Source organism: Takifugu rubripes, chromosome 21 (genome assembly GCF_901000725.2).
Source record: "Takifugu rubripes chromosome 21, fTakRub1.2, whole genome shotgun sequence".
In the NCBI taxonomy this organism is placed as follows: Eukaryota; Metazoa; Chordata; class Actinopteri; order Tetraodontiformes; family Tetraodontidae; genus Takifugu; species Takifugu rubripes.
Window position 1 is genome coordinate 15,144,010 of NC_042305.1, and position 25,797 is coordinate 15,169,806.

General features: G+C 41.0%; 2 protein-coding genes across 10 annotated transcripts; both read right to left on the reverse strand.

Annotated features, from left to right (window-relative positions):
* Positions 1 to 1,351: 1,351 nt before the first annotated feature.
* On the reverse strand, positions 1,352 to 6,912 carry krt1-c5 (keratin, type 1, gene c5). Of its 2 annotated transcripts, none has more exons than XM_011615986.2 (9): positions 6,810 to 6,912; positions 6,167 to 6,578; positions 5,801 to 5,883; positions 5,077 to 5,233; positions 4,202 to 4,366; positions 3,714 to 3,839; positions 2,655 to 2,872; positions 2,453 to 2,481; positions 1,352 to 2,120 (listed from the first exon to the last, which is right to left on the reverse strand). In XM_011615986.2, exons 2-9 carry the CDS (start codon positions 6,545 to 6,547, stop codon positions 2,005 to 2,007), a joined length of 1,275 nt encoding a protein of 424 aa, XP_011614288.1. In that variant the 5' UTR covers positions 6,548 to 6,578; positions 6,810 to 6,912; the 3' UTR covers positions 1,352 to 2,004. The 2 variants fall into 2 exon arrangements, with proteins under 2 accessions (XP_011614288.1, XP_003975258.1); XM_003975209.3 differs by having other exon boundaries at positions 6,167 to 6,555; positions 6,810 to 6,909.
* A 5,206-nt stretch (positions 6,913 to 12,118) lies between these two features.
* On the reverse strand, positions 12,119 to 23,570 carry lhx6b (LIM homeobox 6b). 8 transcript variants are annotated; one of them, XM_011615983.2, is made up of 9 exons: positions 23,360 to 23,569; positions 23,139 to 23,196; positions 16,100 to 16,231; positions 15,788 to 15,909; positions 14,682 to 14,902; positions 14,332 to 14,432; positions 14,152 to 14,247; positions 13,116 to 13,287; positions 12,119 to 12,799 (listed from the first exon to the last, which is right to left on the reverse strand). In XM_011615983.2, exons 3-9 carry the CDS (start codon positions 16,127 to 16,129, stop codon positions 12,717 to 12,719), a joined length of 825 nt encoding a protein of 274 aa, XP_011614285.1. In that variant the 5' UTR covers positions 16,130 to 16,231; positions 23,139 to 23,196; positions 23,360 to 23,569; the 3' UTR covers positions 12,119 to 12,716. The 8 variants fall into 8 exon arrangements, with proteins under 8 accessions (XP_011614285.1, XP_011614286.1, XP_011614284.1 ...); XM_011615984.2 differs by lacking the exon at positions 23,139 to 23,196 and having other exon boundaries at positions 23,360 to 23,570; XM_011615982.2 differs by lacking the exon at positions 23,360 to 23,569 and having other exon boundaries at positions 23,139 to 23,345.
* Positions 23,571 to 25,797: the final 2,227 nt, after the last annotated feature.

The following is a 25,797-nucleotide window of genomic DNA, read 5'->3' on the forward strand; positions in this document are numbered from 1 at the left end:
GGCCCTGCACAGCTGACTTTATTATTTAATTCATTATTCTTTGCACTTCCATATGTCATCCAAGTCTGAACTCTGTTTCCTTTGACTCCCTCATTTGGCATTACAGTGATTCCTCCAAGCTAAAAAGAATCAAAATAAATAACAGGGGAAACTGAAACAACACTTCCAAACAGCGTCACCTGACACCGGGGCCTGGAAGTCTCTGCCCTCCTGTACAGAATCTTCTTTCTTTGTGTGTTTTTCCCCTCCCTTCGCTCAGTATCAGTCAAGTTTCTGTTTGAGCTTCTATCTCTCTAAAATGACTGATAAAAGCTTTAGAATTATGATCCCAGAGGAGGAGAAAAGATGTAGGTGAAGAACTAACTAGATAACACTGGTTAATGATTACTCCTGTTCAAAGCATTACACTACAGTAACAATAGGTGATTAGTCATAATAGAACAAATCAAGAAAGAGAATGGATACGATATTTTGTAGCTTCTCCCTGTTGTTGTTGTTTTTTAAATTCATATGAGCCATAATCTTCCAGCCATGTAAAGATTTGGCAGATAAGCTTGTAATTGGAAAAGTTGCTTTCTCGATGCTTTGTAAATTCATTAAAAAAATAAATACACACAGTCATGTTTCTATTTCCTTCGCAAATCAAGACATTGTGATTCAATTAAGTTCCCCATCTATCGGCACAACCTCATATTTACATTATTGTCATTGACAGGGAAAGGCCGACGCCACTTCTCTTTTTACACATGTACCTTAGGTACACAATTGGGCGTCACACCCGTGCGTGTTGTGCGTGATGTGACACCCGCACCACCTGGGGCGGTGAGTCCAGATCCAGGGACACATGAAGGCCCCTCCCCATTGAAAGTTTATCCATGACAATTGCTCCCTTTCTAGCAATAGACTCTAGTGATTGAACCAAGTTACAGTTATCACCAATAATAATGACTGTAATAATTCAGCTCAGGAAATAAAAGTTTAATAAAAGAGCAGGCGAAGGTTCAAGAGGACAGGGAACTATATCCATGTCGACATACTGCAGCCATCATCCCCTCCGATTCCACAAGAGAAAACACGGAAATAGACGGCGGCTGTCGACCTAAGAATTGTGGGTAACGTAGTTCATTATAACATTGACTTTATTTTTATGTATGATATCAATATTTAGCGACATGACTGTAGCAGGCCAGGTTTGGCCTGTTGAATATTTGTGCGATTTTAAGCAATAGTTTGTTAAAACACTCACATTATTGATTTTATAGTTCTATGCAACACAGTTCTGAACAGATTTTTAAAAAACTTAAAATTAACTTATAATTACTAAATAAAGCAGTTCATAAATATTTGGCTCTTTGGTTTTAAACATTTGATTTATTGATTTTGCCAGATTGCAGTACAGTCAATTTTTGCAAAAGGATTTCCATCAAATGAACAGAAATTTATAGAGTTGATTTAAATGTATTCCTAAAAAAAGTTTATCTCTTGGTGCAGTGTGTATTGTTCTCTATCCTGAGAGAATCCTTATTGGCTTTCATGTTGAAACTGAGTTTGCAGTTGCTGGTTTGGGCACAGCTTTATTCTTCAATTTAAGCATAAATAAGATAAAGTAGATATAATTTCTTACTGGCATTAGAAGAAAGCTAATTTAATCTTACAAAAATAAAGCACTGCCCATACTTTGCTACATCACAAAATATACTTCCAAATATTCCTTTTTGAAACAAACATGAATTTTGACTTAACCATGAAAATGTCACTATCCCTCATTTTGCTCTATTTAATAATTAGTTACACCAGAGTCATCAACACACTTCCTGAAATACAGTGGTCAGAAAGGTATCACATTGCTCTTAAAGCGAAAATTTTAAAAAGTTTGTATTCCATTTAGTTTTCAAATCATATGGCATTAATTACTTTGGCATTAAATCATCTCAAAGGGAAAACAAAACCTGCATCAGCAGGGTGTTCGGGTCAAATAAGCATTACTGCTCCTTCAACTTTGGTTCATTTTTTGCGCTCCTCAAACCGCTCCACCTCGCTGGACTCATCTACCACCTTGCCGTTGACCATAGTCTGCGTAACCACTTTCACAATCTTCCTGGTCCTCACATCTGGTTCAACTGTAACAGATTTAAGGTGAGAATAGTCACACATTAACAAAAATCTCTTTTCTTCCATCATCAATACATGCATGACCCTGCAGCTTTCTGAATCTAGTATTAGAGGCTGTGTTGTAAGAAAAGACAACAGGAAACTGGTGCCTCCATGAATGTCCCCCAGGAGCTGAAACTCTCACTGGCTATATGACATTTTGTGGTGTTTGGGGTGGAGGCATCAACACACACATGGACTCAGACTTTGAGTGTTCCCACTCATGACAGGACTGTGCTGTAAAAAAAGTGGAGAGAAATAAATTTACATAGGGATTAAAAAAAAAACTGAACTAACTTACTCTTTGGAGGAGGGGGAGTTTCTTTAATCCTGCATGGGGAAAATAGATAATATCATGATAATGAGAAGCAAAAAAATAACAAATCCATTTAACGCTATATCTAGAGCTGAACAATTTAAAAACATGCCATCTTATATATCAAACATTATGAATATGAGTGACATATGTGACACATGTGTAAATGTTGGTGTCATTTACTTACATTTCCTCTCCTTCCAGCAGCCTCCTGTAGGTCGCTATCTCCATCTCCAGGTTCTGTTTGATGCGCAGCAGCTGCTCGTAGTCGGTCTTGTGGCGCTGCATGTCCAGGCGTAACTGGGACAACTCGTCCTCCAGCTGGGTCAGTAAGGCCTGATGGCGATCCATCTCCACAGAATACTTTAGTCCGGTCTCTGTGAGGTTTCCTTCCAGCACGCTCACCTTTTGACAGAACATGTAGTGAAACAGCAAGTTACTGTACAAACATTACAAGATTACAGCATCAAAATATGATGCAATGAACATTAAACATGTAGCACATTACGCCTAAATTCAGCTTTTCCCACTGGAAACATTTGATGAATTTACACATAAACCTGCTAGGAAAAAAAGGAGACCTTTGAAAAAAAACGTTTTCCTTTTAATCCATGAAACAATAGCTAATAATACAATAAGCTTGTTGAAGTTTGGGAGATGAGACTGAATTCAAGGCAGCTAATGGCTGTTTATATTAAACAGCCATTGTTTATATTGACTGTTTATATTAAACAGCCATTGTTTATATTGACTGTTTATATTAAACAGCCATTAAACAAGATTTATGTTTGGTGCCTCTACCTGCAAAATTAATCTTTGCGACTAAAATATTTTCCATTTCAACTTCCTCCTCTGTCTGTCTGCTGTTTCTTCTAATGAACCTGACGCGTTATATCAAAAGCAAACCCTTTACACCATCCTACCTATACAGTCTCTTTTTAAAACGCTATGTGCTCATAAACTGCAACGAGCTACATTATATTTGTCCTGTTGCACTGTACTTTGATCTGTGTGCATATTCTCCCCTTAGAGGACAAAACCTTCACTTGTTAGACTGTTGGTCGTGCTACACTGATGGATTACATGGAGTGAGAAAGCGGTGTACTTTGCACCACTCTTTGTTTGAATAGAGACTGAAATGACTTTCAGATGTATCTGACAATGGAGAGGGGAAAATAACAGCTGGCGCTGGTCTTGAACAGGTTGTGTGTTGTCCCTGGAGATCACACACTCCATCGTTCCGTACCTGCTTCCGGAGGCTGTCGATTTCGACCTCCAGACCTTGCAGGAAACGGCGTCTCTCGCTCAGCTCGCTCTGAGCAAAGCGCAAGGCCTCATTGCTTTCCTTCACCTGCGACTGCACGGCTTCTACCTGCGGAAGCAACACTCGGCGTAAAGTTTTAAAAAGTTAAGAATTCCTGAAACTTAGAAATTACAAATGTGCTGGCTATTCGAGAATGGGACTCGAGGAATTGCTGGATGAGGCGGCAGATTATGGACAACGATTCCGGTCTGAGAATCAAGGGTGCTTCCTAAGGATAGTGCGGATGAGTCCGACTGGGTTTTATGTATTTAATTCCAAGATGAAATTCAGTAAGAAGCTTCAGCGTTGCAGATTACAGAGATGTTGAAGGCACCTTTCATCCCTGCCATGGGGAAGGGTGGGGTGGGGGTGGGGGGGGGGTTGCAGCATCACTGGGCTTCAGCTGGTAGGGCTTTCATACACTGACTGACCTTCTTGAGGTACCAGGCCTCTGCATCCTCCTTGTTTTTGCGAGTGATGCCCTCGTACTGGACTCTCAGCTCAGCCATGGTGGCCCCCAGATCAGGACCCTGAACGGCGTCCACCTCCACGCTCAGCTGCTCATTGGCCAGACGAGCCCTAATCGCGTTCATCTCCTGCAGAGGAAAGTAGTCACGATGCTTCTGAAGTCCCATTTAAACACTTATCTGTAGTCTCTTCTGCCTTGGATCATTTCCAAACCCCCAGTTTCCAGTTCACCAGTATAACGTCAACTGGTATAGAATTAATATAAAACCCACAAACTGCCATTTTCAGTTTCAAAAATATTAGAGGGTTTTTTAATGATCTTGTCTGAGCAGTTTGTTCAGGTCGATTTCTCCCAGTATGAACACAGAAAACATTTGACTTACCTTTATTTACAATGGCATTTAATCCGATTTTATTTCTACTTTTGCCTTCTGTTGTCATTTTTGTCTGAATTTCTCTAATATAGGTATTTAGCATTGTGGTAATGCTTCACAGATGAATTATTAGAGATTATTAGCTAAAAAGGAAACAATTCATTACCAGCATTTTCATCTAAAACGCTTCAAAACATCCACATGAGTACTTTAATTGCATGCATGTTAAATACATCAGCATGTACTAAAATATGAAAAATAGAAACAAACACTAAACCATTGATTTTTAAGTCTAAGTGTGGAATATTCCACATCCTGGACACCACACCTTTCAGACTGAGCATACAGACACCTTGTGACTGGTTAGATTCAAATGTTCCTGTCATGGGTGTTAATATCCTAAACATCCCTGAAGAAAAACTACGTATCTCCAGAGTTGAGGTGTTATCATGTTTCATTCATACCTCCTCGTGATTCCTCTTCAGGAAATAGAGCTCCTCCTTCAGGCTCTCCAGATCCCCACGCAGGGTTCCGATGATCTGGTCATGGTCAGTCTTAGCCCGCCTCAGAGCCTGACAGTCTCTCTCCACTGACTGGCACAAGGCAGCCTCGGCCTCCCATCTGCAGAAACGAGACCAGAGGCACATACAGTATAAAAGGACATAATAGCAATGACTGCAAAAGGATATTCACTTAAGTAAATATTCTGATGAAAAAGATCTTAAGGGCATTTTATGTCTTAACAGTTAGAAGTGTCTACCAAGTCAGACAAATATGGTACTTCCTACCAATCCCTTTGGGCTTGTGTGCAGACAAAATATTCTCGCACCTTAAATTAATATACCCTCAGGTTGTACTGCAGAAATGCACACATAGGGTTACCCTGGGTTACAGCAACACCAGAGTGGGAATGCCAACCTGCTCACAAGAGCTGGTGAAAGACATCACTCTTCATCCACCATCTTAAATTAAACAGCACCATTCCGACATGGATGACGGGTCCGTGACCTCTGTGCACACTGTAGCTGTGCATCCCGCTCCCTCCGTGTCCGAGCATCGTGAGAAAGTGGCTCTGATTTCACGGACTGACATTAACGCCATTTATTCACAAGGCTTTCGCAGTCTGACACTCCCATGTGACCGCTAGCAGGCAGGCCAAAGAAAGGAACCTCTATGTGGGATGCTCACTTGACCCTGAAGTCATCAGCCGCCAGTTTGGCATTATCAATCTCCAGCATGATCCGGGCGTTCTCCAGGCTCTTCTTTCTCACCTTTAGAAACAACAAGGACGACACAGTGTTATGTTCTGGTTTAGTACTAGAGGCGTTAGGCGCGTCGGTAACTGAAAAACCATGCCATTTTACCTTTGATAAGGAACTCGTTCATATTTAGCATAATTTAGAAGAATGCTTGACATTTATGCCAACATGTAATGATACACTTAAACATTTTAAATAAAAAGAACTGTGTGGACATAATAGACATTGAAAAAGAAGACCTTTCTGAACATTTTTTTTTTTTTTTTTTACAAAGACACAACCCAGGGAGACTGACCTCCTGCCCAATGGCATGTGCCTGAGCCATCATCGCTTCAATGTCATGACATTTTGGAGCCTTTTCCAGCATGAGCTGCTTGATTTTCACCTCCAGTTCGGCATTGGACTTCTCCAGGGAGCGCACCTTATCCAGGTAGTTGGCCAGCCGGTCATTCAGGCCCTGCATTGCCTCTTTATCATTAGTGCTGGTGGTGTTGTATTTGAAGCTGGAGCCCAGCGTGTTGAGGCCATTGCCCAACGAGACAGAGCGGGTCAAGTTGCTGATCGTGGCAGGGGGTTTGGAGAGGATGCTGCGTCCGCTGTCCCTCACAGACGTGTTGGAGAAAGGTTGCTGGCGTAGAGAGTAGTTGCGCACAGACTGGCTGGTGATGAAAGACATGGCGTCCACTGCAGGAGAATAAGATGGAGGTCTTCGGAATGTGAAGAGGAGAGTGAAAAAATACTTTTAGAGCCAAATATATTCCATTAAGTTGTCGCAGAAGAACAGGAATAAGAACGTTTTGAAGCAACTCTCCTCAGATTTTGAAGTAGTCCTTCACCTGTGTACTTTGTAGTTAAAGTGTTCAACTTAACAACATAACCACTTTCTACCGAGATCATTTAGAACACTTATTTCATGTGTAAAGAAGAAAAACACTTACACTGAGCTGTTTTTCCTTAATTCTCCCAAACGGGTGAACAACTGTTCCTGCAGGACCAAAATTTTCAGGTGAGTTCAGCCACAGAGACACGGCTCTTTTTGATGGGGGTGGGGCCATCGTTGGTGCGACTACTCCCACAGCAACAAACAGAAGGATGCTATTTGACACCTGGCAGAGCAGCGGAAAAAAAATAGAAATCACACACTACAGGTCTGTCAAAGCCTTAGTGAGATAAATGCACCTGTTAGTTGGTTCCGGGTTTAATAAAACTATTGAATACAGACTTCATTAAAGTCTTTAGAACGCTTGGATCAGGGTTTACCAGTACATATGATTAGGATATTTGTGGTTACACAATAGTAATATGTGAAGCATTGAAAGGAAAGAGAGTATAATTTAATATGAAAAGGCTGTGTTGACATTATCCACTTTGAGAGAGCTCTATTTGAGGTGACATTGCCCTCTTTGTTTTTGTCTAACCTGTTTGATTAAATTGGGCTGCAGGTTTGAAACCAGGGCTGCGTTGTCGCCACAACGATACCATTGAGTCAGACACAATGCACCCTGAGCCGGTTTCACTTGGGGTCGGCCCGCCGGGATGAGGAGAAATGGGAGGAAGCGGGAACAATGGCATGATAGAGTGAAAAGAAAGTAAAGACCCCTGAGAAATGTGGGGCAAAGGTCCATTCAAATCACACACACACACACACACACACACATGCAGTATAAGATGTGTTCCTGTAGGTCATATCCATATATCAGCTAACAGTGACCTGGAATGCTGCCTTACCAATCTGCCACAGCAGCCGTCAGCAAATTCCAACGGTAGACGAAACAAAAACAGAATTGTAATATTAGTTTATAGCTCTGACATTTGTGAGTATTGTTACATTCAGATGAATATAGGTCAAGAAGTTTGGAAGCTGGATCAACTTTCACCAGCACTGCGATGAACCGTAGATCTACCGCCACCTACTGGGTCAAAGCGGTCAACACAAGCTGAACGACGCATATTCCTGAATTCATAAAATCCAATTCCTACGCCAGTGGAATAGAATTAAGGAAATCCCAGCTTGTTCACGGCCCTCAAGGACTGGGTCTGGACACCGGTATCGATGATGTTCCTGTTTAATTTATACCCCTGCGGCTGGTCCATATTTGATCTTTCAAAGGACTGACATGATAGCAGCTGTACAGACCCCGGTTTCTTGTTATGTCTGTACCGAATTTACCTCCTAAAATTATTAGTCATTACAGTGTTTGACCCATTATTTAAAAAATAAACGACGTTTCTAGAGACAGAACTAAGAAAGCGTATTTATTTATTTAGCTCCCACTATGACAGAGAATAACAATTTTAAACGAGGTATTTAATGTGTCAGTCTTCATTATAATCTGTGTGTCTCTGTGAGATGGCTGCTCCTCTACCTGAGGAATAAGCCTCAAGGTGTCATTTAAATCTCTGCTTCTTGTATCAGAATGGAGAGCTCTAGTGTTTTTGCATGGTGCACTTTGGGTTGTCAGTCCTGATTAAATGAATCATGGGCTCAAGCCCATTTTTTTTTTTGCTTTCAACACAACTGTCCTGCTACTGTATCATTTGTATGTTCACACAAAAGAAAAAGCATCCATTTCTCAGAATTTCTGTTGCATGAATTTGTTTTCTTTGCTTTGTTTGGAAATGTTTTACTGAATCCAGCCATGTAGATCTTTTATAGACAGACTAAGTAGGAGTCTTGTGCAACGCTCATGCTCAAACAAAACACGCGGAGCCACCAAGTAAATCCACTGTGGTCCTTTTTGCCTTCTCAAGTAAAATCCACCCCAAAATGCCCACTGGTATCATGTGGATGCTGACAGTGCTGTTTGTTAAAGCCGTACAGCTCTCAGACCTCAAATTGTTGAGTTGCGGACATCAAATTTAGTCTAAGAAGAACTCTGATAGTTAGCTGTGTCACCAAAGAGCTAATCAACATTATTGCCGGTCTGCATTTAGACTGAAGCCTGGAATGTTTACAGATCAAAACAACTGTGCTCAAGCACAAAGCATAATCTTTCTTTCCCCCTTGGATACTATTTAACATAAAAGTAAATTAATCTGAGATTTAAACATAATATCAAAAAGAACAATAGCAACAAAGGAATGTACAAACAGTCTTTTCAGGTCACTAAAAACAGCATTATTTGTCAGCATATCCTGCAAATATCGTTTTGAATGTAACTATTATTTTAAACACCCCAGGATGCACATTCAAATTTAAAAAAAATATGACAGATAAACAACATTGGGTTAGTATTACATAACACCAATTAGTCTGCTAGTTTATATTATTTTCATGGCATAGAAATGTAAAAACCTAAATGATGTCACAAATTACTTCCTAATAACTGTTATTATGCCAAAGGCAAATTGCCATATGTTTAGAATATTTTGGAAATTAGTTTGAAACATCATCCCAGGATGTTGTTTCCTTCATTAGGAGTTTTTTTTTTTTTTTTTAAAAAACTAATATTAATTATAATATAGTCTTATCACCTAATCCACATCAGTTTGAAGGACCTTACATACAAATGTAAACCAGTTATTATTATCTTAATTTAGCAATGCTAACCAGTCATTCTTCTACATTGAAGCCTCTGTTAGCACAGGATAACATTCAGAAAATGAAGCAGTAAAACAATAGAAGATCCTGCCAGCATGTGGCAGGATCATAAATATGCTGGAGGAGGAAGAGGAGGATAAAGATGGCTCATGTTTCAATCTTCCTCAGAGGTTTTGATAACTGTTGTGAAGAGGAGAGCTCATCAGCGTGAAGCAGGGAAATGTGAATACACTGAGACGAGGGGCAGTGCAGTGTATCTGCTCATTAGGCGGGCGATGCTGTAATTCAGAGAGCGAGCAGCTCTGCAATCAGGGGCCTATTCATTAGCGCGGGGGCCCGCTTTCATCTGCAACCACTTGAAGCTGCCAATCATCGATGCAGACGCACGACATGATGACAAAACGAGACAGCTTAAATGCTCGTGGGACGCTTGTGCACGGGGAGAGACATGGCTAAATGCTGCCTAAAGAGCTCGTAGAGCTGAGCGACTTTAGAAGAAATGTGAGTTTTTACAGCGTATAGTGCTGGCAGGTGGCCCAAACTGTGTCAGCCTGATAATCATCTCGCTGCTCTGCACGGAGACAGCTCTCATTCTTAGATTTCACAAGGAGGGCCCGTTGTTTTCTTCAATAGGCTTCTTCCCGGAGTGAATCAAGTGGAAGTGACTGTGTGTGCGTGTGGGTGGAAAAGGGGAAGCAAAGTTAAATTTATGAAAAAATCAGTGAACTTACTTTTTTGAACTGTTCCCTGATAACCCCAACGTGACGCTCTCAGGTACGGTTTGCAGAACGCTCCCTAAAGAACCATATACATCTGACTGACGACACATACCATAACCACCACTGTGCTGACACCAGACACGCTTGATTCGAATCTTTATTCAGTGGGATCAACTCCTGCCAGGACAGTATAATAATGTAGCTAGGAGGAACACAGGCAAACCTAAAGCTAATGCAGTTAGCGTCAAATGTTATACAGCAGTATATCACAATGCTTATGTGCATCTTATGATACGGCAGCCATCAGACAAGCAATTATATTGGTAGCTAAGGCTCTGCTATCCCATAATAATGCCATCTGACTGTCTTGTCAGCCTCTGCAGCAGTTGCTAACAGAACTCAGTTCTTTATACAGTTATTATGGAATCCCCATTAAATGCACTTTTCCCTTATGACACTAATATTCCAAATGTTGTCCCAGCCGGCTTGCTGTTTTTTCTTAATTCATGCACAATTTTAGCATTAGCTGCTATACCTGACACCAAGAAGAGCAGGGTCAGCATGGTACTAATCTCAAAACATCCATGCATCTGCCTTAATTCGAGTGTATCGACTAGGATGTACATGTAGGTCACACTTGTGTGTCACAATAATACCTTTGGAACTTCGACCCTCTGGCCACAGATGATTGTTAAGAAACAAAATATGCCAAGTTGTGTACAGCAAAGCTGAATATCTGCATATAATAAGCCAGAAAACTAAAGATGTCCCCACTATAGTAGCAATACTGCTGGTATACAACACAGTTCAATTCATAATTAAAAAAAACGTGCATTTGAATCATGAAGGAAAAACAGCTATCAACATTTGTTAGCTTGGGTTTTAGTTTTTCTTAACCACAAGAAGATAGATGGGTTTTTAAAAAAAATAATTGAACCTTTCTATTTACATTTTCAAAGCAAAAGAAATGGACTAAAGACCGAAATTAGACTGTTTGACTGGACAGATTAGCTGCAGCAGAATGACGCAACATACACATATTCATGGGAACCCATAAATAGCTGCTGTAAACTGTGTACAAATATTTATATGAGAAAGAAAAAGATTGAAGCAGTTATTATTATGTGCTGCCGAGACATTTCGCAGGAGTTAATGTAAGCTTCTACGGTTCCTACTTACATGGTATGCTGTCTCTCATATACAGAAGTTTACTTCTCTTCAATTTTTGGAACAATTTCTTTGATACTGGAAACCGACAACCCAAACATAAGATCTTCTGAAGCTTCTGAAGTCTTCCAGCACTGCCATACAGTCATGTTTGCTTTCAGACGACACATTTTCAAGAAAGTAAAGTAATTTGTCAGCTTGTCTTGACATTTTACAGGCTCATTGCTTGTTTGTTACCCTGGCTGTGATCAATTTTTAGCAAAGCATTCCAAAATGTGCTAGAATTGGCATTAAAATGTCAAATCGCTGCAGCAGCATTAACAAAACTGAGGAAGCAGTCATGTTTCACACATGACACTTTCACCGTAGTCTAAAAATAAATGACTGCACTCGGTGGAAAATTGGGGGAGTTATTTTGTTACAATGGTTGAAAAAAAAAAAATCAATCCAGTTTGGAAAATCCAGATCCAGTGGTATTCTTTGACTCACAGTCACCTCCGTTCTTTCCATCCCAGACTCTTAAGTGTCGTCAGTCAGAAGTGGAGATAATTTGTGTCAAAAGGCCTCACAAAAGCTAACAAAGTGCCAAATCAATGTCCACGCTGAATCGTTTTCACCGTATAACTGATCACATTTCCTGTGGAGTGTAAATTGGAGATAATGTGCAGGTTTGGAGCAGAGTAGAACCCCGCCATAACAGCTACTTGGCCTCTGACAGCCACTCGTAGTCTAAAAATAATCACCTGTGTTAATGTTCTACACGTTTCTGTCCCAACATCCCTTTGAAAATGTGTTGCGGACGCACACACCTCTGCACAACTGAACCAACCAGATTCTGATTTATTGAAACAACCAAAACAACAAACCGTTGTCATCACAGCTCTGATACATTTTAGAACCTCATAACAGTATTTACGCTGTACAATCACTGCAAGCATTTGACAAAAAAACAGTTAAAAGTGCTTTTTTTTTTTAAAATGGAAAGTTTCACTGTCAATAAATAAGACTTTTCAGATAGAACCATGAAGGACAGTATGGCTGCAAACGTACGTCACCAATGTAAGAAATATGCTGAGGTTTTTAATGTTTTACCGCGGCAACGCTCCCTCTTTTCCTTCTTCTGTGTTGGTATTGCGGCAATATCAAAAGGTGAGCATGATTCCCCCTCTGATGAAATGCCTCACATGCTATTGGAAAAATGAAGAGTAAAAGTGTCCATCTTCACTGCCCAACAACAGAAAAACTCCCCCGTGGCCCAGTGGTGGGATATCCAATGGACACAGTCCAGTTCCTTCAGAACTTCAGCTCAGCTGTCTTTTAACAAACAACCAGATACTGAAAATGGGGGGGAAAGTCCCTGCTGTGGTGGGGGATTGAACTCCTGGAGTCCAGACGCCATGGAAATCATACAGCAGAGGTCAGCGGCTGATTGGCAGCTGCGGCAACGAGATGGACGGATGGGTCAACTGGCTCTGCGCGGCCAGGACGGAGAAGGGATGCGCTGCACGGAGGAGAGAAGCAACATCAAATTACTGCGCATTAAGACGTTCTGGATGCAGTTGTGGTGGTGAAATTGATATTTGCATCGACTCAAACTGTCTGACACAACTCAGATGAAGAAAAACACCTCAGGAATACTTGATACAGGAGACATTTTATTTTATTTTGTCCGTGACCTACGGGCACCTTAGGTGTGTGGTCCCGGTGGGCTCCTGTGTTTGAAGGTAGCTGAGGAAAATCTCTGGGGTGTAACTGATGTGTTCATGGTAGGGTTTCTACAAATAATATTCTGTGTGGGTCAGACGTCTGACACTCACTGTCCAGGTATCCGTGCAGGGCCAGGAGGTGCGGCTGGTCCAGACCGCTGAAGGGCGAGTAGGGGATATCGTCTGGCAGCGATGTCGGCATCCTGGACAGCGGAGCGCTCTGGGAGAAGCTGTTCTGGGGCGGCTGCTTTTTGTGTCGTGCGCGGCAGTTCTGAAACCAGACCTGGAAAATTTTACACATGATGTGATCATCCAGCAGTGTGTGTGTGTGTGTGTGTGTGTGTGTGTGTGTAAGAGAGAGAGACAGAGACAGTAGATAGATAATCCTAGTGTGTCGCAGGCTGATTTTGTCATTTTTTGTCCACCCTTTTGTGTCCAGGACAAAAACTGCTATGAATATCTGCAACGGTGAAAGCAAAAATAGACGTTTGTTGCCTCGACAGACGATCTGGAGCTGATGTTTGTGCATTAACCGCAGAGAGAAGTATGCTAGTTTTGAGCCACACGTATGAAGAGTTAATCACCAAAAGCCTAAATCTTGTTTCGAGATCTCATGATGCATCTGCTCAACATGTGTCGATTTCAAACATTGTTCACGTAGTGAATTCCTTTTTTTTTTAAAAAAAGAACTTGCTCGTTCATTCCACGAGACCATGACGCTACCTCAGCCAAAGTGGTTATAACCAAGGTGGATGGTTCCCTATGCTGGTAATTATAGTATAGGAACTTTGGCAGAGAGCTCTGTGTGCATGCCTGCTGGATCCTCAAAGCTTTTTTACTGGTCATTGTTTAATTATAGACTTTAAATGTATAATATAATAATTGTACACACATGGAGTGTCCTGCCTGGGGAGCCCCTCCCTAAATCCAAAAGACAGATGTTAATTTAAAGCTCATCTCTCTTTTAGATGAAAAGACTTATCAAGGGTTGATATTTTATGGCTTCGGAAATCACGGAAACAAAAGCAGTGAGACTAATCCCCGATAAATACGACCAGTGACTGAACCAGCCCAGAAACCTGTGTGAAAAACGCCTGCTTAAGCAAACGTTCACGAACATGTGCCGAAGGTCCCGGTCTCTCCCCACCTGTATGACTCGGCGGCTCAGCCCCGTCATCTCTGCCAGTTTCTGCAGCGTCTGAGCGTCAGGGTTGTTGTCCTGAGCAAACTGGGACTGCATCACCTGCACAGGCACACACACAGGTCAAACAACACCAACCCCCAGGACAGAGTGCAGCGCGCACGTGAGGGCCAGAGCCGAGTCTACCTGCAGCTGCTCGGCAGTGAACGACGTCCGCGCCCTCTTGGCCGGCTTTGGCTGACAGTCCTGGTCAGAGGGAAGAGCACCTTCCAGGGTCAGCCCAGTGCCTTCCAACACACACACTCAGGTCAAACCACATCCTAACACTTCATACAGGATGTCATTGGTGGATGGGTGGATGGATGGATGGATGGATGGATGGATGGATGGATGGATGGATGGATGGATGGATGGATGGATGGATGGATGGATGGATGGATAGATAGATAGATAGATAGATAGATAGATAGATAGATAGATAGATAGATAGATAGATAGATAGATACAAATCAAATGCAAGCTTCCATGTTTTTTACCATTTTCTGCAGCCCTGCGGAGGTTGTCTAGCATGATGTCATAGTGGCTCCGGCAGAGCACCCTGCCCTCCACCAGGCCGAACTCCTCCCCGGTGGACAGCTGCCTCTTACAGGAGAAGCAGGCGAAGCAGGCCAGGTGGTACACGCTGCCCCGAGCCCGCCGCACCCAGTCACTGGCGTACACCTGCCTGCCACACTGGGCACACTTTGTACCAAACCTACTGTGAGGATGAAGATATGAGATGAAGCTTAACTAAATTTTATGCCATGTTTTAACACGCAATCATCTTTTTGTGACGGTATTACATACACAAATTTGCACATGGTAAATTATTAGAATTGTTTGATCCTAGGAAAAAAGATGTAAAACTGTGATGGCAGGTTGTGACCTTAAAACAGTTTTTTCATCAATAAACAGAGATTAGATCTTTGTGAGGCCTCCCGTCAGTGATCACACAGACCTAAAGTTCCACGCTGCATTGACACCCATTATCAAAAGGTGGCAAAGCCAATTTTGTCCCTTAAAATAGTTTGCTGTGATACGCATCAGCAGATAAGAAGCCCTGAAAAAATAAAGATGCTTGTGGCCAATACGTTTCTTCAACAATGCTCAGCCTTCGTCAGGAATAAATTCTTTTTTTTAAATGTCCAATAAACAAAACTGTTTAAAATACAACATGAATTATTCTTTGATTTAATTTATGCTAAGTTACGTTTTATTTTTTGTTTTATTAGATTCTTAAATGAAAGGCTAAAAACCCTAATTCTTACATATTTTTAATATGTTATACTGAAGTATTATTTGAATAATTTAAATAATATGCAAATAACTAAATGAGTTTTGAATCTTCTGCGACCTATTTAATGCTCAGCAATTTAAAAAAAAAATACAAACTCGAACTCTATTTTAAAAACTAGACACACTGAATTAGTGAGGTCGTTATTAATTGGTTCCTTGATAAACGCATTTAAAAATAAATAAATGATTACGTAAATGGATGCGTGAGAAAATGATAAAAATGGCCGTTCAAGGATGTTAATCGTGTCCGATTTGCTCCCTGATAAATGTTTACACGATGCGCGGCGAAGTGAAACCTTCATTTTACCTGAAATAATCCAGTTTGCAGAAGATTTCTTTGTTTTTGACGTAGCAGCTGTTGTGTTGGCGTAGAGACGCTCTGCAGACTGAACATTCCAAACAACCCAAGTGCCAGTTCAGGTTATTAACCTGCGCAGGAAAACAGGAGGAATTAATACAGACTGATGCGTCGAAGCGTTAGAAATACAAATGAAAAGGAAGAAAAACAGAAAGACAAAAAAGAGTGATTATTGAAGGAATAATTGTGCTTCTTAAATTCGTCCCAACACATAATATGTGACTCGCTGTTTTTTGTTTTTTTACTTTTGAGATTTCTCACCTTCAGGAGGTACCGGTCTTGGATCTCCATCCCGCAGCTGGCGCACTGGTTCTTGGCTGGCGGAGGGGAGCACAGACAGGCGGCCTCCGACGGAGGGGATTCACCGGCCTCCTTCTTCACCTCCAACTTAGACTGACAGAAAATTAAACACAAATAAATACAGCACACACAAAAAAAGGTTGTTTTTTTTTGAAAAGCGGTTTTCATTTTTTAAAATGTAGCAGTTCTAGATTGTTGCCGGAAGAACATTTGCTTTCAGCAATTTTTGTGAGAGAAAAAAAGAGAAAATATCGACTAAAACAGTCCAACGCATCATCCTTTTAAACATGTGACTAAGTAAAGCTCTCGGGTTGCTTTGGATAACCTCGGACCGTTCTAGAGGCAGCCGATGAAGAGAGTTTTGTGACTTTTTCCTCCATCCTTCTGATTAAATGCAAAATCCATGATGTTAATTCCGATACTGGGGGATAAAAAAAGAATCCACGAAGCCCTAAACACACGCACAGACACACACGCACACCGAAAGACAAAGAAATCAAAAGGTTGCAAACCAGATTCGTCCAGATGTTTGTGGCTCACCATTTTCTAGTCTCGTACGTTGTCTATGTGGAGTGAAGCTCGAGCTTGCTCTGCGCATTACGCATCTCTGCCGCAGCCCACACTATATCCGGTCCAAAACAACGAAGAACAGTTCCCCCTGCATTTAAACCCCGACAACAAACGAAAATTTGATGCAATTAGGAGAAAAAACCTATACACGATCGATCCGATTTCTCGATGGGGGGATGTGTTCCACTGCAATCAAAACGCGTTGAAAGCTGAAGGTTTGGCGCTATAGGCTGCGACTGCAATTAGCGCCGGATTGAAATGCCGCGCCTGATAAGTGGCAACCCGAGTGTCAATGTCATCTGGCAATCAAAAAACTAACCGAGCCACGCAGATACGGGGGGAGAGTGAGGGAAGTCTTAATTCCAAATGCCGCATAATGGAAAATCGAAAAATCTCAAAAGTGAAGAGGCTCAATTTGAGATCGGTCTATTCAAAACAGACAATGTGCAGAAAGTGCAGCTGATCTTGAGACATAAAGGAGCTTGATTGTCTCGTTCACATGATGGACCGCCGTTTAAATACTTGAGGCTCCCTGGATGATTGGAGCTGCATTCATAAACTGCCAAAAAACCTGCGCTTGGGTGGCAATCCGGAGTCCGTGTTGTCCTTCATTCTGTCAAAATGAACGGGGGTGCGAGATTCTGTTAATTACTGCCACGGTATAAATATTGGAGACAGAAAAATAAGATGGGATGAAATGTTGGAACCAAAAAATACGCAAGATGGAAAACTTCCCAGAAGAAGCGAAACCATAACAAAATACCTCGAATAAATCGAATGGACGCGTCTTAAAAAAAGAAAAAAGAAAGAAAAACAGGCAACAAGAAGAAGAAAAAAAAAAACCCAAAAAAAACTCTACCCCTCGCTTTCTTTAAGGCAAAAATTAATCCGAATGAATGAACTTTTCTGGATAACAGCAAATCGGGAAAGATATCGAGCGCCTCTTTCCTCCAGTTCAGTCAGGCAGGATGTGATGCATCGGCCCAGCAGAGCCACCTCTCTGCTCTACCAACTCATTAAGAACAAGACCCCCCCAAAAAGTCTGGAAACTCCCAGCTTGACGACCCCTTTTAGTGAAACCACTTGTTGGCTGGACCGATAAGGATCCAAGTTTGGGTCCTGTCGCCTTTGACAGAATCACCTGTCAATCAATAAATCACAGCGTTCCAAAAGGTTTTGGTCTGTCAAAACTAAACATAAACACACACACACACACACACACACACACACACACACACACACACACACACGCACACACACACACACACACACACACGCACACGCACACACACACGCACACACACACACACTCTCACACACACACAAAAATGGGGCAATCAAATCAAGCTAATGTGCAAGTTTTTATGAAGGGTTAAATATGCTAATTCCACAGAGAGAGGACCAGGTCCAGGAATTACCCCCTAACATTACAAGCCATCTCAATGTATAATTTGACATTATAAATAAAGGTAATTGACCACAATTTATCAAAGTTCACCCTGACAACTTGGACAATGATGCTGTGCTGGCTCACAAATGGAGTGTGACAACTTCAAAATGGAAATTGAAATCTAAATCAAACATAAACTGGATGATTGTGTTGCTCTTTAAAAGGATTGTGGAATCCTGTCTGGATGCATAACATTTATGTTAAAGACAAAGCAATGATGGTGAAATATGGAAGAGGCAAAAGAAGAAAGATGTGTAACATAGCAGTTCACTGCATCCCAATTTAAACGATATCATTAAGCAATTGAGGTTGTGCTAAACAGTCAGGTTTACTTGACAGAAGTATATTCTTGTTAATGCTGCTGGGTGGACTTATTCAATTTTTTTTGTGTGTGTGTGAATAAAAAAATTATGAATTCTGAGAACTATTCAAAATGTTTTACATTAAATTCAGAATTCCATAAAAACAATTGCTGACCATAAATTTCAGCTCAAAATAGATTAATCTGCAAATCCTGAAAATAAATTTGGAATCCAGAATTCACGGAGGGGGTTGGTGGAGGGAGTGGGACACCGTGCTTAAAAAATGAGTTCCTAATTTTAATAAAGTGGCATTTTGTTTCAAATTAAATACCTCTTTATTTCAAGTGAAAAGCCCCACCCCACAACATGTTGGTTGCCCTGTTGACTATGTTATTCTCAGAATCCACTCCTTCTTTTACACTGTCCCACTGTACAATGTTGTTTTAAAGGAGTAGGAGGTGAGGAAAAAACCCTCCCTGTAAAGTTGAAGTATACAGATGACCAAAGTAAACACTTGTTTTTATCTGTCACGCATTACAAAAGGCACTTGCCACCTAGTGGCAAAATGGGGAACTGCACGTTGTGGTCTTCTTCCCCCAGAGGTGTCAAAGCTCCATCCTGTCTCATAAAGACTCCACGTGTTTTCTTCATTATCACACCAGTCCAGGCATTCCCGTTATGCCAAGAGAGGGACTGTGTGTAACACTGAGCACCAACTCAGTCGTGACTTCCTTCCAGACTTTGAAGAACAAAAATGATCACTCTAGTCTGTCACTGTAGTGTCCCACACATTCAAGAGTTGAGTGGAAAATCTTTAGGTTTGGCTAAGAGGGGTGTGGAAATGATATGTAGTGAAGGCTTCTGTTAAATCAATGCTCCTCTAACTATTATTGATCTGTTAAAAAACACCTCTAAAAGCAGAATGACATTGTTCTGGTCTCTTTACATTACACACTTGTGAGCATTAACTGTAATTACCAGATGGAGCAGGGTCAGCTGGAAGTGTACTGGTCAAGATGTGGGAGGAGTCCCAGGAGAAAAGTACCATTTTACCTCCATTATCATTGTCTGTTGGTGAAAAGAGTGAAGGGTGTTTGACCAGTGTGGGACTGGTCCAGAAATGTCAAAAGGCTTTTAGAAACACTATGAATGAGAAACACTTTGGACGTGTTGTCCAGTTTATTGACAAGAAGGTGACTGGGGAAAAAAAAAAAAAATCTCATTTTCCATTTCTGTTGATCATGTTGTACCTTGTCTTTTAATCCTGCATTTACTTTTTTTGCAAATGGGCTCAAACATTGCATTTAAAAACTATTACTCCATCCATAAGAATGTCCATATTAACTGAAACCTTTATGGGCAAAAACTGAAACTTGTAGATCGAAACTGAGATTTTTTTAATGCAATTTAAGCATGAAAGTAAAAAAAATAAAAAAAAATAAAAAAAGACTTCCATTTTACCCATTTAGTCTCCACGACAGACTGACTACCTGATTCAAAGCCAGTGTTGTGAGTGCTGTAATTAACCTTTCTTAACAACTGGTTATGATTTTATGTTCTAAATATTTATCCACACTGACTTGTGAAAATATTCGGGTTGACCTATTATATTTCTGCTATATTTTGTTGTGTTGTTGTGGATCTGGACACATTTTCCATATATATGGGTATACAATAATTCCAGTGACACAACTTTATTGAATTATTTAGAAATACACTTTGCTTTCTTTTCTCCTATTGCTTCTCCCAGAGAGACACACCTCTCCTTTATTTCCCCCTGTATTAAACCACAACTGGAATTGTTGGAGGTGGCAGATGGAGTCCCTTGAAAAATATCAGATCTTTTATTGTCAATGGAAATATGCTCATTGTTTAAACTCTCTTTTCTCCTGGCAGGCCCGACTGGTTCAATGTTCCAAAGAAGCTCTTTGCCTGTTAACTTTGCTAATCTAGCCAAGTTTATACAAAGATATACTTAGTATATACAATCTTAAATATGATCTGCATCACAGTTATTTCTCTTTTTCTGCAGGAAAATAGTTCAAGCTCTACCAACATCCAACAGAGTGTACTACAGACAGGAATTTAAGGAATTTAGCTGTTTTCAAGCTCCAAAATAGTCACTCCAATATCATTTATTTGCTTTTTTTATTGTCAACAACAACAATGTGGTGGGTGGCATTTTTTAACGAGTATCTTAGGGGTCCAATCGTGGCTATTTTATCTATATATTTTCTTTTTACCATTTTAGATAGACAAAAGTGAGAAATCAAAATCATGAACAAGGTCCTCAGTCTTGTTTCTGCAATTCACCAAATATTCGTCTCTAAATGATACAGGTCAGACAGCACCAACTGTATAAAGAGGTCGGAGACAATTCGAATTTTCATAGGCTCCCTCATTTAAAAAAAAGGTATAAGGGTCTAATCCATGCTGTAAATAACCCGCCATTAAACAGGATTCCAGCAATGTTCCATCGGTGTTTGTACACCTCATCTCAACACTATTTCCTCTTCAAAGAGCTGGCAACATAAAATACAACGACCTTCTGACAATACCTGAGGTCCAGTCACCTGTTGCATCCTGCTTTGACTGTGAATACCCCACGTCCGTGTGCTAGGGAAGTGTCCTTCCTTCAGCTGTGACCCACAAAGACAATAAGGGATCAGCATAAAACAAACTTTAGCACATGCTAAAGCCATTAGACATCCAACAAGCCCCAGTGGACAGTTTGATGCCTGCATGTCAACAATGCATGACGTGCATTGCGGTTAATGGTAGAGCTGCTTTAAGGTTCACATGAGGGTGGAATTTGGTGCTAAATGTGAGGAAATAACTGCGTTAAGAATGTCTGAACAATGGCTGGTCGTCATCAGAGATGTTAATAAGGTGCTCAGAAGTGATCCTGTGGTTACATGTGTCTAATTCTATTGTGCCTGCATATGGATTTTAACATTATTATTATTATTATTATTATTACAGTGAAGCACTAATGTACGACCTGTTGCCTCATTTAAAAAAATAGTTCTACACAGCCCCTCATTGTACTTAGCCATGTTTATGCTATTTCATTTTTTCCTCTCCTGCAGTTCCTGTTTTTGGCCAATTCTTACTTTTTTTGTAGATTCTTTGGAGCGAGGGGCACACAAAACACACTCTGCGTGACACATACCGCTTTCTTTCAGTGCTACATACGTACATCCAGCACAAAGCAGAGTTCCAGGGATGACTGATGTCCTGCTTGGCATGTTGGCTGAGAGAAAATGTTTAGAGAAGGGCGGAGGGAGCCCTAAACGCAACACTGAGGCCTTATCTTGTTTCTGTAGAACTACTGCCACCGTAGTTCCATGTGAGTGCCACGAGGTGTTTCAGCTGAAAGATTATCAGGTCAGAGTAAGAGCACAACCTGAAAAATATTTACAGGCTAAAACTGCAGCCAGAGGTTACTCACATCTATATTGTTTTGCAGACAAGTGACCACCAAATGTTCAAGTCCCCCCTCAAGCCTGGATTTCCAACAACAACAGCTGTGCTCATTGGGATGCATGTGCATAAACGCACTCCTGAGCATTCACATGGACCTTGCAGAAACACCGAGATGCATAAAAACTCCACGGGTGTTTAGCCTTTCAGAGCGCTGCATTTGGATCAAAATAAACAACAATCCGATCATAGCCCCGAACTTTTAACAAAAGGAAATAGCACATTACACCACCTCTCTGTGAAATGTTGCGCCTAACAGGAAAAAAAAAAACCCCTTCGAATTATTTAACAAATCCAAGTTTATTTGAAGTACAGACAAGGAAAAATGAAGGGGCTTTTTGGGGGGCTTGCTCTCCATATGACAGCAATTTGGGGGTATTGTGTATTTTGGCCCAAGCGTGTGGTCTATGATAGATGACAGGGGAGAAAATCACGAGCCGCTGGCTCCAACACAGACATGCAAATTGCTTTCAGCTGATTGCTGTATTCTCTGTGATATTTATCAAGTGGATTACAGCATGCCTGCTTATTTACAGCCAGGAAGCAGCTGATCACTTCCACCAAAGGAGAGAGGAAAGAAAGACGATGTTTTCGCTGGTTCCACTCTGTTGCATGTAAGCTGAGACCCCTCAAGTGGCCGGTGAGCGCTGTAAAATTAGTGCACAAGTGCATCGTGTTTTACCACACCAAAGCAGACACTACGGAGGAACATAGATGCCTCTTGATTTTCTCCATCCAATGTTCAGATAAATCTGCTCTGAACTATCGTTCAAAAAGCGATTTTTCACGCTGCCTCGATGGAAACACGCAGACTCTGAGGTAAAAATGACAAGTTGAGGACATTTTAATAATCCGAGTTGCTACAACTTGTCATTTTAGGTTCCCACATTACAAATCGTACAGTAGTTTCAGACAAAGTAGCCAGACTATTGTTCTGACTGGATAACAAACAGTTTTCAGTAAATTTGGCAAATGGAATTTGTTTTTTGCTTCTAAAACAATGAATATTTAGGATACAATTTTTGGGTGAACACAAATTAGTTCTTTATGAGACTCTTTTCATTGGACATGTTCCAACCTCTGTTGACTTTTTTTTTTTTTTTAAAAGGTCCTCTAAAATATACTTGATTGTCTTTAGGATTTGAGAAGGAATACAATCTATGTGTTTGGTCAGTGTCAAAGATCAGCTACTTACCCAATCACGTAACCAGCTCTGTGAGCAAAATTACCTCCTTCCGACCACTTGGGCTCACCTGCAGTGACCCAAAGCAATCAAGAGGTGAGTGGGATCCCTAATCATAGAAAACCCTGTAGGTCATTTCAGCCGGTGTCCTCTGACACTATCTCCCCTGGCAGGTCAACTCTAAGTTCAAGTGTTTAAAGTGTCACTTTAAATAGCCTCAGTGGTGAGATTACCTGTTTAATTTGATGCCAACTTCAATATCCTGAAAGGCTGTTGACCCTGTTGATCAGTTCAGCTGTGTCAGGGCGAGGTGGCTGGTTTAAGACACGCTCTCATGCCGATCGGCTGGGGGAGTGTCAAAGGGGTGCTCTGGCAAAATGATCTGCAGCTTGGAGTTCCACCAGAACTACTTGATTTCATGGAAAATCCTTTGATCATTCGGGAAGTGAGAAAGAGAAGAAATCGACAAGAATTTTCAAAAGGAACATTTTATAATTGTGGATTTCCCATTTTGAAGACATTGATGGATAATTGCCCATGACTGCATCCTGTTGTTAAAATCTCATACGCTCTTAACTTCAGAAGGCCAGACTCCACGAGCACTTTAAGCCATGAAAACAAAACGTGCGACTTCATTACATTGAGCGGGCTTTGTTTTTCTTTCCTGAACTGTGCCAGCGCTCTGACAGCTGATGAATGGGCCAGGATCAGTCCCCTCCCACACATCTCTGTTCATTTGCAGCATTTAAAAAATACGCTGAGGACACTAAACGGTAGACCAATAGGTAGACCAAGAAAATAACTGATGGCAGGCCACCATGTGCAAATAAAACTTAGTGAACCTGAAAATGGACTGAAGACATCTACATGCAACGTTAACATGATATAGGATTGATTTATTGGTTGTATATTCCAGACAGGCAGTGATATTATAGTAGGAATAGTTTCCTTCTTGTAGATTCTGCTTTTTGACTTTCCAGAACTGAGGTATTGATAACGATTTTGTCTGCCTTTATAGGGCCTGGGGTCGCGTTTCACTCCAATTTATCTGTGTGTGGCTATTAAAGCTTTGTTTAACAACACAGCCTTAAGAATTAGGATCCTTACTCCCATATGTTAGTTTACAGGATTTTTAATATTTCTACTGTTTTAAAGTACTTTTTATTTTCTTTATAACTGGGAAAGAATTTGAGTCGATCACGGGCCCTCCTTCCTCCTATAGAATTAGCAGGTACTTTCTTCAGAAAGGATTACCAAATGAGACCTGCTGGGTTTCTTAAAGACCTCCCGCCGCATCACTCTGTCGGAAATCGCATCTGACTTAATGCACGATGCCCTGGCCAGTGCGCCCCTCACTGCTCTGTCAGTTTCTTTCTCTAGCTCCACAACTGAAAAGAAGTGTGCTAATCTGCAACCCGATCCAAGGGAAGGAAGAAGTCAGGAACCAGCCTTCGGTGCTTTCACCAATCATATTCATCACCAGAGCTGGATCGAGGCTCGTTTAGAGCGGGAGCGCAGCTTAACTAAACACCGTCTCTGTAAAATAAATGCTTCCAGGTTACTCCTCGTCCAGGTTTCACTCCGAGAAGCATCTGATCTCAATTAACAAGAACGCTTTAGGAAACAGCAAGCTCACTCTGCCGCAAAAACAGAACAGCAACCAGCAACATGACTTTTACAGTGATATTTAGGCACTTTTAGGCCAGGAAATAATGATGTGATAATGGTTTTCTGATGCCTCCTTCTTTTATAGCATTCATCGTAACACTGACAAAGAAGAGAATCAAACCCTTTCATAAAGAGAGCAGATGTATGGTTGGTTGTGTTTGCACAGATTAATCCTGCTGGTGATCGTGCTGAAGCCGCTTCTGTTTGAATTCCATGTGGGGCTGACTTTTAAATTAATTTCATGTGAAAATATGTATCTGATCTTCATCCACTCCTCCATCTGCCATCAAGTGTTGGTGTATATTTGTTAAATTCTTGAGTATTTTACATTTTCATGTAAAGTATGTGAGATTAAAATGACTTTCAGCTTAAAATGCATTTTTCTAATTTATTTATTTTATTGAGAAATCACTGTTTATTACATGGTTTTGTGCCGTAACACTCACCTGAAGGGCAATGTGATGAAAAGAACATGTTCATTTCCAGGAAGAAAATGTGTTAATTACTTGTATTCAAAAGTTTAGAAAGAGATTTAAAGTATTTTAAAGCAGACAGGGTGTGACAGTGTAGTAGTTTCTTGCAGTTAGGTGGCTCTTTAGGGTGTCACAATTTCAATATTGTAAAGAAGCAGTGAACATCAAATGTCACCGTCAAAGTCCCTAAAGAGGGATTAAACTTTGACCACGCATTGAACACATGTGAGCCCTAATTTGTTGTAATGCGCAGATACTCAGAGGGAAGTTACTTCATCGTTTGGAAATGTTGCACAGGTCCTATCTGTTCTTGGCATTACGACAATCTCTTTGTTCCTGGATTGGCGTCGTTTTTTCAAAACCTCAACTCCAATTCCAACTTTTTTTTTTTTTGCGCTTTTGCCTGGAACAGATGGATCAATTTGCATCAGTAATGAGAAACACACGTGTGCGCTCACTCTTTATTCACTACCACTAGAGCTCAGTCAACAGCGGGGGCCATAAGCCAGTTTATGTGACCCATCAGGAGC

What these genes read in the sequence shown, in the direction of transcription:
- krt1-c5 (XM_011615986.2), bottom strand. Translation starts at nt 6,547, where the DNA reads ATGTCTTTCATCACCAGCCAGTCTGTGCGCAACTACTCTCTACGCCAG. An exon ending in TGAAGAGGAATCACGAGGAG is followed by an intron (nt 4,367 to 5,076) that starts GTATGAATGAAA and finishes TTTCCTCTGCAG; the next exon opens with GAGATGAACGCGATTAGGGC. An exon ending in TCGACAGCCTCCGGAAGCAG is followed by an intron (nt 2,873 to 3,713) that starts GTACGGAACGAT and finishes TTCTGTCAAAAG; the next exon opens with GTGAGCGTGCTGGAAGGAAA.
- lhx6b (XM_029830231.1), bottom strand. An exon ending in TCACTGCCGAGCAGCTGCAG is followed by an intron (nt 14,248 to 14,331) that starts GTAGACTCGGCT and finishes GTGCCTGTGCAG; the next exon opens with GTGATGCAGTCCCAGTTTGC. An exon ending in CCTGCACGGATACCTGGACA is followed by an intron (nt 12,800 to 13,115) that starts GTGAGTGTCAGA and finishes TCCTCCGTGCAG; the next exon opens with CGCATCCCTTCTCCGTCCTG.